General features: G+C 44.0%; 1 protein-coding gene across 5 annotated transcripts in view; it reads left to right on the plus strand.

Annotated features, from left to right (window-relative positions):
- The window catches only part of LOC127376798 (low-density lipoprotein receptor-related protein 1), an 85,557-nt gene that overhangs the window by 32,088 nt on the left and 39,712 nt on the right, over positions 1-13,757 (plus strand). For all 5 annotated transcript variants that reach the window (XM_051424069.1, XM_051424071.1, XM_051424067.1 and 2 more), the window contains exons 4-16: positions 1,640-1,759; positions 2,049-2,177; positions 2,383-2,643; positions 8,715-8,877; positions 9,757-9,979; positions 10,839-11,028; positions 11,137-11,280; positions 11,443-11,679; positions 11,867-12,047; positions 12,446-12,668; positions 12,811-13,000; positions 13,098-13,220; positions 13,525-13,665. In XM_051424069.1, coding sequence (XP_051280029.1) covers positions 1,640-1,759; positions 2,049-2,177; positions 2,383-2,643; positions 8,715-8,877; positions 9,757-9,979; positions 10,839-11,028; positions 11,137-11,280; positions 11,443-11,679; positions 11,867-12,047; positions 12,446-12,668; positions 12,811-13,000; positions 13,098-13,220; positions 13,525-13,665 — 2,325 coding nt within the window. The remainder of the gene's footprint in view (positions 1-1,639; positions 1,760-2,048; positions 2,178-2,382; positions 2,644-8,714; positions 8,878-9,756; positions 9,980-10,838; positions 11,029-11,136; positions 11,281-11,442; positions 11,680-11,866; positions 12,048-12,445; positions 12,669-12,810; positions 13,001-13,097; positions 13,221-13,524; positions 13,666-13,757) is intronic.

Genomic DNA, 13,757 nt, shown 5'->3' on the forward strand with positions numbered 1-13,757 from the left:
GGGCCACAACAAAAGGTTCATTGTGGCCCAGAGTGCCACAGGCTTTATATAATAAGGGCCCTTCACTGGTCCAATCTCCGCTCTTTACAGCCATACTACCACTAGCTACTGTAGCATAGTGTGTCCATGACCATTCAACAATTTTGTAGAAGCTTTTTACTTATTTACAGTTTTGTTATATCAGTGTTTACACTTGGTAAATAATTAAATGGGAATGTTTCTCAACAGGTACACTCAAGTTTCGAGTAAAGTTTAGCTCTCTACATCAGTATGGGGTGTGTGAGTGTTGGTATGTTATGTGAAGGCTTTGGCCCTCCACGTTGATCCAGTCCACCACTGTCCCGGAGCTTTAAAGAGTAGCCAGAGGTTGTTATGATGTAGGACTACAGCATGAGAATATTCACATGTCATATTTCATGTCAGCGTAAATTCTGAGATTAAAGAAGAAGTGTGTGTGTGTGTGTGTGTGTGTGTGTGTGTGTGTGTGTGCGTGTGTTTTAGGAGAACATAGTATGGAACTGACAGGTCACTTCTATTGTATTGTATCGTCTTGACTCACAGACGCTCATCTCTTTCGCAGCACCCAGACACACACACAGACTAACATACACACCATCTGAACGCTTCCCTTTGAAAGACTTCATATAATGCTGACATGATTTATCTCTGATTACGAGCCTGACAGGGTTTGTTTTTATTCGCCAGGCTTGAGCCATGTGTGTGTGTGACAGAGATATAAAGAGTGACAGAGATATAAAGAGACAAAGAGAATATTGTTGAATAAATGAGAGCTGATCACGATAATATCTGTCCCTTTGCCTTCACATACTGTAATTTCCTCCTTGAGTTGATCTTGTGGCTTCAAACACTGGTTTATTGAACTCTGGGAGAGGACCCACCCAGTGTGGGTCACAGGCCTGTACTTGGTGGATGATGCACACATGATCCAAGTAATGAAATATTTTATATTTTATCAGAGTTCGAGAGGGTCACAGCACTCTTTATTTGAGGTTTAAAGCTAATAGAAACTGTCATTTGTTTTGTATCAGATGTGTGCCTCTATCTTACACATCATTTCAATCTATGGCAGACACACTACCCCATTTATCTCCTAGCCTAGACACACACATCTGCATGAACGCACACACACGCCCTATAGATAGCATGATGAAGGGATGTGCGGATGCCCCTCTTTCATTTCCTGCCAAAAGGATGTGTCCTTGAGTTCCCTCTGGGGGCGGGAAAGGAGGCCCCTCCAACATGTGAGCATTCAAATCACCTCGTCACATGCATAGATGAATACACATGCATGCACGTGTGCAACCCCCATCCTTTCTCTCACACAAATGATCATACACCCCCAATCCGCCTGATCTAATCTCCCAGTGGAGGTTAGATAGGATATGACAATATGTTTCTGTGAAGATTGCATTGGGATTAGGATAACAATTGGAAATATGATCTGCACACAAACCTGATCAAGGAGGCAATTACTTAAACAGACTTCATTAAGCCTCCATTGTTATCTAGAATTTATTTGACCTCTAAATTGAGGCCTCTCAAGAGCCCCCTTGCCCTGCAATGTTAACCACAACAGAATTTAATGTTCTTTGCATCTCTCTGTTTTTCTCTGCTTCAGAACAAGCACCAAACTGTGCCTCCCATGGTTGCCAGTTTTACTGTGCTGTGACTCATGATGGGCCTCAGTGCTACTGTAGCAACGGCTACGAGGTCAGTGCAGATGGAAAGACATGTAAAGGTGAGTGGGTGATTTGGCAGATTTATTCTAGCCTGGCAAAGTAAAATTCATAAAATCATCTGATTACTCTGACTTGCTGCTTACTGTCTGGAATTTGCGTGGGGCAGCATGTAGAGAAGATAAGAATTTTTTATCAAACCGCCTACCTGAAGGTAGAAGATGAATGCATGTTCTAGTGTTGGGTAGTAACCTTTTGCTTTTTTTTACCTAGCGCTGAAAAATGTAGTATCTGCGTATACCCAATGCCATAAATTGTGAATAAGTAATACATTGGGTTATTCTCCTGTAGATTTCAATGAGTGCAATGTGTATGGGACATGCAGCCAGACATGCTCAAACAATGAAGGCTCCTACACCTGCAGCTGTGTGGAGGGCTACCTGCTGCAGCCAGACAACCGCTCCTGCAAAGCCAAAAATGGTAAGAACACGCACACAAAAAGGATGCAGTTAATCAGAGTTGATTTGTTTCTTTTTTGGACTCTCTTTGACTCCTCTCCATCTCCGCCACATATCTCTTCCCCATATCTCTTCTCCTAATTCCCCCTCTCCCTCATTCTGTGCTCTTTGTCTGCTTGCTTTTCCCCACCCTTCCTCCCCACTGCTGTCCCGATCACCCTCCCCAGAGCCGGTGGACCGTCTGCCTATGCTGTTGATTGCTAACCTCCATGACATCCGATGCACCTCCCTTAGTGGCTCTACGTCCCGGCTACCCTCCATTGCCACCAAGCAGACCATGGCTATGGACTTCATCTATGCAGAGGAGACTGTCTGCTGGATAGATGTGGGTGAAACCCCTGCCGCCACCCACCTGAAGTGCGCCAGCATCCCTGACCTCAAGTCTGTCACTAACATCCGCACCATAAACATCTCCCTCAGCCTGCACCGTGAGTAGTACTTTCATTGACAAAAATGAGAGAAACCTCATCTGACTGTAGTAGAAGTGAATAAGCTTTTGTTTCTAGAAATGGTATTTTCTGCTGACACAATATTCCTACAGAAAATGTTGTCAGGTACACCGAGGGCATGACAGGTTAGTTGTAGACTGCCAGTGAAAGAGAGATGAATGCCTTGCATAAGAGCACGCAAGCAGCACTCAGGTGATCAGTTCCAGCTGTCAGCTCACACTGTGTGAAATTTCCGTACATTGCCTCAGGAATCAAATGGTCAACTTTGCATTTGCTAGCTCAGACAAATGTAAGATGTGAAGCAATATGGCCTCATCTCAGAAAGCTGCTCATACCAGCATAAAAGTGCCAAGTGAAAATGCTGAGTCCAGCATTATTTTTTCAAAAGGTTTGTCTTTGAAGAACAGGGGCACCCTGACACACCACTAAATCATCCCATACAAGGCAATATGTGTGTAGCTTACTTACAGTGATATGATACATATAAGACTGCTAGTATGCCTTCAGGCGTTAGTTTGCTTATTTCTTGACAAGAAAAAGGTATCCTACTGTATGGCTTGATTTATGTACATTGCCTGGCCATTTTCCTGCTGCTGTTGTTAAATGCATTTGAATGTAATGGGTTGTATCCCTCCTTTGCTGATCATTGATTTTTTTTTTTTTAAATTATATTTGGCATTAGGTTTTCTCATAAGTCCTCCTAAGTACTGTACATTTTGTTCTGTGTGTGTGTGTGTGTGTGTGTGTGTGTGTGTGTGTGTGTGTGTGTGTGTGTGTGTGTGTGTGTGTGTGTGTGTGTGTGTGTGTGTGTGTGTTTTTAGGAGAACATAGTATGGAACTGACAGGTCACTTCTATTGTATTGTATCGTCTTGACTCACAGACGCTCATCTCTTTCGCAGCACCCAGACAGACACACACACAGACTAACATACACACCATCTGAACGCTTCCCTTTGAAAGACTTCATATAATGCTGACATGATTTATCTCTGATTACGAGCCTGACAGGGTTTGTTTTTATTCGCCAGGCTTGAGCCGTTACTCCCTAAGAATGGGGGCAGAAATGTAGACAAAACATAAAAGCGAGGGTGTGGGTTTGTGCATGTGTGCATATGTATGTGCGTGTGGGAAAGCGTTCCCTTGAGAATTGGCCTCAGGCATTGGAACGAAAGACGTGAAGAAAACAAGTGGAGAAAGCCGGGTGTGTAGACCCTGAAATGTGGGATGAGGAACCTGTGACGTGATTAGAAGTGCCTTGGCTCATATCCACTTCTAATGAATCTTGTGTAACAGCTGTCACTGCCGACAGCCGGGGCAGTGCTGAGGCTCGGAGGCTCAGTGAACCCCGGCGTCCTAAAATGGGGTTTTTCCAGTTGATTCACTGCACACTCATGAGTGGCCCATATCCCACCTTGCTCTCATTGTGTTTGCTTGCCACTGTGGCGTTTTGATTCATCGCTCTGTTAAGTGGTCTGAGGAGTAAATGGGGGCGTGGGGTGGAAGTGAGAAGGGACTCTGAGAGAAAGATTGACGTAAAGGCGACAAGGGAATGATAAAATGAGAGGGAAGAGAGAAGGTAGTGATTTGCGGTACCTTGGAGGTGTGTCTGTCTGTCTGTCTGTCTGTGTGTCTGTGTGTCTGTGTGTGTGTGTGTGTGTGTGTGTGTGTGTATATGAGTGGTCATGCAGATGGTATTTACATTCCTTTGTTGGGTTATGTCAGCCTGAGCAGCCCCTACATTCCTCCGGCCGTCTCATGTCCTGTCCAGTCAGGTCACTCTAACACGCTCATAACGGAGGCTCAGCCCACCCCCCCCCCCCCCCCCCCACACACACACACACACACACACACACACACACCGACCCAAATACCTTCAACTCATGCACCCATTACCTAGTGACATTTTACCTTTTATGAATTGAAATTTTTCACACAACTGTACACATTTCTGTCCATGTGCTGTCCCATGTGTGTACACCTTAGAATATAAAATGCTTTCTACCCATGTACAACTAAGTGTTACAGTTGCTTATTGTCTTGTCTTGATAACCTTTTATTTCTCTTCCCGGCTGTATCTTATCTGTCTTATACTGCAATAACCTATTTACAGTAAAACTAGCACTTAAGTTTTATCTAATCTAAGGTTGATATCAGAAAGTGCCGTTTGGAATAAGACAATTAGGCGATTGACTTTCTATTAAATTTAATGACTCTGCAGTGCTCACACAATGAGCAAGGCAAGATGAGCCGTGTCTGAGACATGTTATCTGTGGATCTGGCTCTGTGGTGTGATATGCAGTAAGGGGTTGTTTAGCAGCGGTGGTAAGCCACCTAGATCTTGTTGCATCCCTTCTTGTTACTTTAAACAAAAATAGCCATACTCATTAAAAATATGGTGTTTTCCCTGAATGTTAATGTTTTATTTCATAAAAATGTATTAGGATGTTAGTAAGGTGGCTCGCTTCCACTACAAAACCCTGACACTGTGGGTCCAGTCATGTCTGTTAGTGGGGTTTGGCTGTTCAAAGTCACTCAGGAAGCAAACACTCGAACAGGCAAGAGTCTCTCTTTGCACTTTGGCTGACTCCACGTTTCTATGTTACATCAGTCTGGGCTTTCAGCGTTGATAACGGAGCAAAAACCCTCTGTTCATTTTGTGCATCTCGGCTGAATCAAAAGGCCATTTGCTGCATATACTGTATGATTTCCCTTGTGGTTGTTTTCTTTAAAATATTTTTTAAGCTTGACTTATGAGACCTCTTTCGCTCTTGATTAACCCATTTGCTTATGATTTTCTTGAAGGTGAACCTGCTCTTTCAAAACAAATTCCTATCATATAATTGGTGCCAATATGGGCTCTTTATCTGCACCATACAGTATTTTATAACAAGCAGGGCTCAGGTGCACCTCTAAAAGTATGGTGGGCAGACCTGGGGATTGGCCTTAGATGGATATGGATGAAACTGGAGGCAGAGGGGGGGGCTGTCTGGAACAGGATTCACACAAACAGGGTGATTTATAGCTTCTGGGAGCCTCCAAGAGCAGGCCAGATAAGTAGACGAGGGTTCCAGATGTGGCCTGCTCTGTCTGCAAGTGCGATTCTCTTACTGGGAAGATAAAAGGGGAGCAGAGCCTGCCATCCCATCCTCTCCACCCTCTGAGCGGAACTCCACAGCAGGGACCAGCACTTCTCCCCATTTTCCTCTGTCCGTCATTCAGTCCTCCTTCCTCCCTTTTCCTGCCCTTTGTTCTTAAAGCCTTTTTTCAGGACAAATCAATGCACAGAAGGTCTTTGTGTATGTTCCAAGACTTGATATAAATGTATATTTTCTTGGGGGTAAAAATTTGTGTAAGGCATCCTGTCTCATTGCAAAAAAACCAGACTGCTATTCTTTTGATTTTGTTTTTTTACTAGATATTTATGTGCATCTAGTTGAGGCTTGCACTTTACTACATCATTCTCTCTCTTGTCTATTTGTTTTTTTTGGTCACGAGTGGAATGTCACGGTACCTGTGTCATAAGGTCTTCTGTGCAGCCAATCAGCCCACTTGCAACAGATGGGGATTTACCAGTGGCATCACTGTTAGGAATTATAGCCTCTTAAATAGGGGTCATATGTCAGATCCTTATGGAAAATCATAAACGCTAAACTCTAAAAGTGTGCTCTCGAGAGGTCAAAGAGGGTTTTGCATAGATTAATAGGATCTTCTTGGCACATGAGGATTATGGCAGCAGCATGATGATGTTTATTTTGTGCTTTGCACTAACATGTAACAAAAGTAATACTTGCTCTGAAAATAGAGGAAATAACATTCAAGTACAAATTTTGTGGCGTTGTTCCTGAGTCTAGGCGCCGGCGTGTGACTAGTTTGAAGAGCTAAATAGGCTGTGGCCCTGTATGTAAATAATTATGGTATTTGGGTGGAAAGCATGTTTGTTGTTTCCCGTAAGACCCCCTCAGTTTGTGAAATGTTTCCTCAGAGCAGTGTGAGCTGGTAGGTGTTAAGGGGCAGGAAGTGAAAAGGGGTTGTGAGGGCAGGGTGGTTGGATGAGGAGAAAGGGGTGGGTTCATTTCCCAGCAAACTTTCCACTTACCAGAAGCTGAATGTGTAAGGACATCAACAGACTGGCTCTGGGGTTAAGGGGTTCCACTAGCTGTAGGCTGTTACACAACGCAATACTCGCTGTGTTGCACAACTGGTTCTCTATTATGTATATGAGTCTAATCAATGCCTTGTGCAGCCAGGCTTCCAGCTGGATTTCTTTAAAGGAGTATGGTTTAAGAGCTGATACCAATGGGACTATCACTATTCCTCTTAACTCCATGACAAACTCTCCTGCTTGTCAGAATCTTGGTTCTGATGTTTATGAAACATCTTGGACTGGTTTTTCCTCCCTCTCTCCCTCTTTTTTTATTTTTTATGTATTTATTGTAGCCTCCCTTTTTAGATGCAGATAGCCACTACCTTTGTCGAATGTCAATAAATTATTTCAAGTTTGGAGGTGCACTAGAACTGTTGTGATAAATTAATTTCACCATCAGTATCGTTCAGTCTTTCTTTCCCAACCACTGCCACAAGCCCATCCTTCATGGTATTTTATCCTCAACTCTGTTTATATTATAGCACCAAGTGTGCTGTAAGTCTCATGTGGGGCAGGCCTTTTGAAGCTCTATGTATGTTTGGTAGGTGGGGTGGGGGGTTCTACATTGGGCCCAGATGTGTGTTTGCTCTGTTGTGGAACGAGCTGTGGCTGTCTTTGAGCAGCATAGTTGTCATTGTTGGTGGTTCCAGTGCAGATGTCTTCTTTATAAATGATCAAAGCCCTGGGACGGGCTTACTGATCACTATCAATGGTGTTATACCCCACTTGTGTACCCCAACATCAAAGTTGTCCCTTGGATTAACTGGAAAGACAAGTGTGGTCACTTTGATACTGTATGTGTGAGTAGTGACCCTGTGTGATGTGCATTTGTGGATACAGTGTTCTGTTTTGAAAAGAAGTGTGCCAGCTGTAAAAACACAAGGCTGTATGTATCTTGAAGCCCCCCACCCCCCTTCTCACAGCTGGGTCTCCTTGTAGTCTGAGATTTCTGCACCCAGTCTCATACAGGACAGCGTTCTCAGAGCGTGAGAAATGTTCCAGTGCTAACTTAGCACTTCAGCCCCTCAATGCTGGGGGTATAACTGAAATAAATCTCCATCTGCAAAGCTTCCTCTTTCTAGGTTGGTTTAGTAAGCAGTGGGGTATCAAAAAGTTGCTTTTTGAGAGTTGTTGCCAGAGCTTCAACTGTCAGAGTGTGTGTGTGTGTGTGTGTGTGTGTGTGTGTGTGTGTGTGTGTGTGTGTGTGTGTGTGTGTGTGTGTGTGTGTGTGTGTGTGTGTGTGTGTGTGTGTGTGTGTGTGTGTGTGTGTGTGTCCCATAAGCATAAATTGACACTGTTCTCACTTTATGGTATTTTGAATTTTATCTAATGTATCTCTTTGAAAACTAGTTGGAAAGCTTATATTTTTTTTTGTACATTAATAAGCATCACAAGTAACCCCCCTTGTCCTAATATTGTTACAGTATTTTGTGAAGGAAGTTTTTGTGGTGTGTGTGGTTAACCAATCTGCAAGTAAATGTGGTTCCTATGCAGGTACAGTGGGCTAAGTAAAAGTGGTGCTAGTAAAACTTTGCTTTGCTCAAGTCCACTGAAAGGAGTTCAGCTTAGAAAGTGCAGTCCTTCACCTCTCACTCTTTATCTGCCACTTTTTGTGTTTCTTTCCCTCCCCCATGCCCTGCTCACCTCAATCAAAGACAAGTGGAGTGTTGGTAATGGACAAACTGTTGGACCCAGTAGATGCCAGAAGCTCATTAATTCAGCACTATTATTTTGTTTTTCAAGAGTGTGGGTACTCTTGAGGAGAGGGTCAGGGCATCATAAAATGAGAGGTTTTGAAAGGAGGCTGGTATATGACCAAGAGTAATGACTGTACTCTCACAAGGCTCTGTTTTTTAATGGTTCTGTTCTCCTCCTCTCTGCTCTCCTCCCCTCTGCATCCCTCAGATGTGGAGCAGATGGCTATTGACTGGCTGACCGGAAACTTCTACTTTGTGGATGACGTGGATGACCGGGTGTTTGTCTGCAATAAGAACGGCCAGACATGTGTGACCCTGCTGGACCAAGAACTGTACAACCCTAAAGGCATCGCCTTGGACCCAGCCATGGGGTCTGTACTTCCCTCCACTCTTCTTGACCTAACGCTATGTTGAGTACTGTTTTAGCAATGCTGGAAAGGAAAATGCTGTCTTATGATGAGACGACATGCTGACCAAGCAGGCAGTCAAAAATCAAAGCACTTCCTCCTGGAAACCAAGACAGATATTTCTGTGCCATATAAACACTTGCATGTGGCTGTTTCAGGTTCCTGATTCTGACAAGCTGGTATCTGGTGTAGTTCCTTTTCCCAAAGTATCACTTCTCTATTTTATTTATTGTCCTAGAAATAAATTGTTGATGCCTCCACAATTATGGGTGCAACAGATGCCAAAACTCTTAAGTTCAGATTGTAGGAAGGTGTGATAATTTGTCAGATCAGCAAAAAAAAGGGGGGTAGAGTTAAATACACTTAAAATGTGATACTGATACTGATCTGATGTAGCTGTAGTCCGTCTATAGTCGGCATTCTGTAGTCTCACTCAATGTCCCACCTACTACATTTGATTGGTTGCTATCACAAGTAAGGGCCTATCAACACTGAAGGTTACTATGCTACAGACATGCAAAGAGACTGGAGCTGCTCCGGTGAATGAGCGCAGCTGTGTGTCAAAGGGAAGGCAACGGATATTGCAGAATTTGCTATAAACATCACAATCTTATGATCTATTTAATCTTGTCTTAATCTATAACGGCTAGCATGCCCGGTTTCCCAGTTACCCCATTGAAAAGATCCAAAGTCAGGGGCAGGTAATGTCAAGTCAAATTAATACATGAGGTCGAAGTGCAGTCATCCAATTTCTTAAGTCACAATTTCCACTTGTTAATGAAATTCCCTTTTCTAACTTTACTGAAACTCTCCTTCCTTTTCGCTTCTCCTCTTTTGCTACAGCAAAGTGTTCTTCACAGACTATGGATCGACTCCGAGGGTGGAGCGCTGTGACATGGATGGTCAGAACCGCACTAAGCTGGTGGACAGCAAGATTGTCTTCCCCCATGGTATCACACTGGACCTGGTCAACCGGATGGTGTACTGGGCTGACGCCTACCTGGACTATATCGAAGTGGTCGACTATGAGGGCAAGAACCGACACACCATCATCCAGGGCCTGCTGGTGAGGTTTGACGGATGTTTGGTTGGGTGTACGCACAAAAGATACCAACTACACCATACAGAGAGAAAAAGAAGCTATAGACTTGAACAGCAATAGCAAAGAGTCCCTATTGACTTTGCAGTCTTCCCTTTGATAACGCAAAACATCTGTTTTCCAAATCTTCATCATCATTGATTTAATTTCATCATCTTTCAAGGCAGTCTCTGTTTTTCAGTTGTCTCCTGTGTATCTAGGCAAATAGAGTCTGCCTCTCCTGGGGATAAGTCCTTTATTGCCTTGATTGATATTACTTAAAGAGTGTGTGATTTTCCTGGCTTGTGCTTCTCTAAACATATTAGTCTGGCCCTAGCGAAGCTTGGCTCAAACTTGTAGTGGAGTAATGATCTTAATGAAATCAGGACTGCAGTGGTGGGAGGACGGTGGTGGTGGTGGCGTGTGTGAGAGGTAGGGGAGGTAATATGATCCTAACCCATACATCTTTTTGACAGTAGAGGAGAGCTGCACAGAATAGACCCTTATAAAAGTAAAACCTCTCTCTGTTTAACAGCAGATGGGAAGTGGAGCCATTATGCTGCCCTGTGCCAAGTTTACACAAACTCTCTCTTTATCTCTCTGCCCTGTCTCTGTCTGAGCCTATGTTTGTCTGTCTCCATTTTACACAGATAAATAGATTGTTGGGAAAGTCTCATCATGCAGAATTTTACCAGGCAGCGTTCAAGATAAAAATGGGCACACAAACATACCACGCAAGCCATTAGTCATGCGCCATGAGCTCTTTTACTAAGAATGTCAGCATTTTCAGAAGCAAACCCAAGACAACTTTTTAATTTTGCTGCTTTGTTGTCTCAATGTATTTCAGATCGAGCACCTATACGGGCTGACTGTGTTCGAGAACTACCTGTACGCCACCAACTCAGACGAAGGCAACCTCAACCCCAAGACCAGTGTGATCCGGGTGAACCGCTTCAACAGCTCCGACTTCCAGGTGGTGACGCGGGTAGACCGGGGAGCTGCACTGCACGTGTACCACCAGCGCCGCCAACCTCAAGGTGCTCAAGAAGGCACAGCCTAGCTTGACTTCTAAGTCATCTTTTTCATGTCTGTTGATAACAGTTACCATGTCATGACTGTTGTGTTTGTGCCCTTCTCTCGATTAGTGCGCAGCCATGCATGTGCCCTGGATCAGTTTGGGAAGGCCGGAGGTTGCTCTGATATCTGTCTGCTGAGCAACAGCCACAAGACCCGTACCTGCCGTTGTCGCTCTGGATTCAGCCTTGGCAGTGATGGAAAATCCTGCAAGAGTGAGTATCAAGACTGAGAGAAATGTTTAATTTGATAAAAATGAATCCCTTCTCATTAGTTTCCGCAGTGATGATTGATGATGGCAATTAAGTAATGGTGGTTATACAATCGCTGACAAAAGTAATGCTTTTATTTTTTTTATTTTTTTTCTTCTTTCGCAGAACCAGACCATGAGTTGTTTCTGGTGTACGGTAAGGGCCGTCCTGGAATCATCAGGGGCATGGACATGAATGCTAAGGTGCCTGATGAGTACATGATTCCCATTGAGAACCTGATGAACCCCCGAGCTCTGGATTTTCATGCAGCTAGTGAATTCATCTACTTTGCTGATGCAACCAGCTACATTATTGGCCGACAGAAGATAGATGGCACAGAGAGAGACACCATACTAAAGGAAGGTAAGAATGAAATGATAACTTTGCACAGGGTTCTGGAAAATATTTTTACTCTTTAACTAAATCCTGGCTGCTACAAAAAATTCAGGCAGGTTATTCCATATCATTTTTACTTTATTCTCGTGATATTCATCCTGAATTGCCAAGCTAATAGTTTCTTTTTCACACTGGCTTTCTTTGCTTATCCCAGGTATTCACACAGTAGAGGGGATAGCAGTAGACTGGATGGGAGGTAATCTCTACTGGACAGATGATGGGCCTAAGAAGACTATCAGCGTTGCCAGGCTGGAGAAGGCTTCTCAAACCCGCAAGACACTTATTGAGGGCAAGATGAGCCACCCTCGTGCAATTGTGGTGGACCCCCAGCATGGGTGAGACACTGGAGGGGAGGGTATTGTTATTTTAATTGCTGTTCTTTTCTTATAAATGCTGAAGTTGTTAATGGTCTGAGGGTTTGTTTCTTGCGGCTTTGTGGGATGCCTGCACTGTAGATGTTTGTTTTAACTCATTGGTTTTGTGTGTATGTGTGTGAGTGTGTGTGTGTGTGTGTGTGTGTGTGTGTGTGTGTGTGCGTGTGTGTGTGCATGTGCGTGTGTGTGTTAGCTAGTGAGTTTTCAAGGGGTTTTTGAATATTCCCTCTTTTGGGTTTTTTGGGGTGGGATGTTCCATTAAATAGCATCTAAACTCGAAGTGGCATTTTTAACGGCTCTAACTCACACAGAAATGTTTTATCTCACATTAATATTGAACACCTTGTCTTGTCTCCCAGATGGATGTACTGGACTGACTGGGAGGAGGACCCCACAGAGAGCAACAGGGGGAAGATCAAGAAAGCTTGGATGGATGGTTCCAATCATCAAGTCTTCCTGACCAGCAAGACAGTCCTGTGGCCTAATGGCTTGAGTCTGGACATTCCCCAGGGCATCCTGTACTGGGTGGATGCTTACTACGACCGTATTGAGTTGGTTTACCTCAACACCACTGAGCGAAAGGTTGGTAATGCTAAGGAAATTTCGATGGTACTGGATTTGTGCATTTACAGATGATCATGCAACATTATGGTCATACCATCAGCTTTTTGGAAAACAGGTAATATTTGGAGATCCAACCCCTGTCTCTTTCCTGCATTAACAGGTGGTGTATGAGGGGCAGGAGCTTAACCATGCCTTCGGCTTATGTCATTACAAACAATTTCTTTTTTGGAATGAGTACCGCGGCGGCAGCATCTACAAACTGGACCAGGTCACTAAGACTGTGACCCTACTCCGCAACGAGAGGCCACCCATCTTTGAGATCAGGGTGTATGATGCACACCAGCAGCAAGGTATATCTCCCTTCTACTTTCATTAATTCTCACTTTATGACTTGCTAATAAGTAACATATGAGCATAATATTCTTCTTGGTTTCTCTTTTCACGTAGGCTCCAATGTGTGTCGAGTTAACAATGGTGGCTGTAGCAGTCTGTGCCTTGCTATTCCTGATGGCAGGTCCTGTGGCTGTGCTGACGATCAAATCCTTGACGTCGATAATGTCACCTGCAGAGGTACTTAGCAGCTTTACCATTTGAACGGTTTCACCAAAGATCTGTGTGGAAGGTTATGGAAAGTGCATTACTCTGTAGGAGTTAAGGCTGTTAGAGAATTCTAAGCTGTACTTTCCATTTGCAAGCTATACTATACACTGTCTTTGCCAAATCTGGAGAGAAGTTTTAGAAAGCCTCCACCAATATTATCTTTAACTGAGATGAAAGCTGACCTACACACCAAAAAGCTTTGTTTTGTTTTGGTGCTCGGCCCTTGTCTCAATGGCCCATCTGTTTCTGCTCCTACCCCTGATCTCATCTCCAGCCAACCCCTCCTACGTGCCCCCGCCCCAGTGCCAGCCCGGGGAGTTTGCCTGCAAGAACAACCGCTGCATCCAAGAGCGCTGGAAGTGTGACGGGGACAACGATTGTCTGGACAACAGCGATGAGGCCCCTGAGCTCTGCCGTAAGTCTGCCACGTAATTGTCATGGTTACACAGCAACACACAGATAAACAAAAATACCGTTTAAGGGTCTTAGCTAACACGAACCGACAGA

The sequence above is a fragment of the Dicentrarchus labrax genome, unplaced genomic scaffold (genome assembly GCF_905237075.1).
Source record: "Dicentrarchus labrax unplaced genomic scaffold, dlabrax2021, whole genome shotgun sequence".
NCBI lineage: Eukaryota > Metazoa > Chordata > Actinopteri > Moronidae > Dicentrarchus > Dicentrarchus labrax.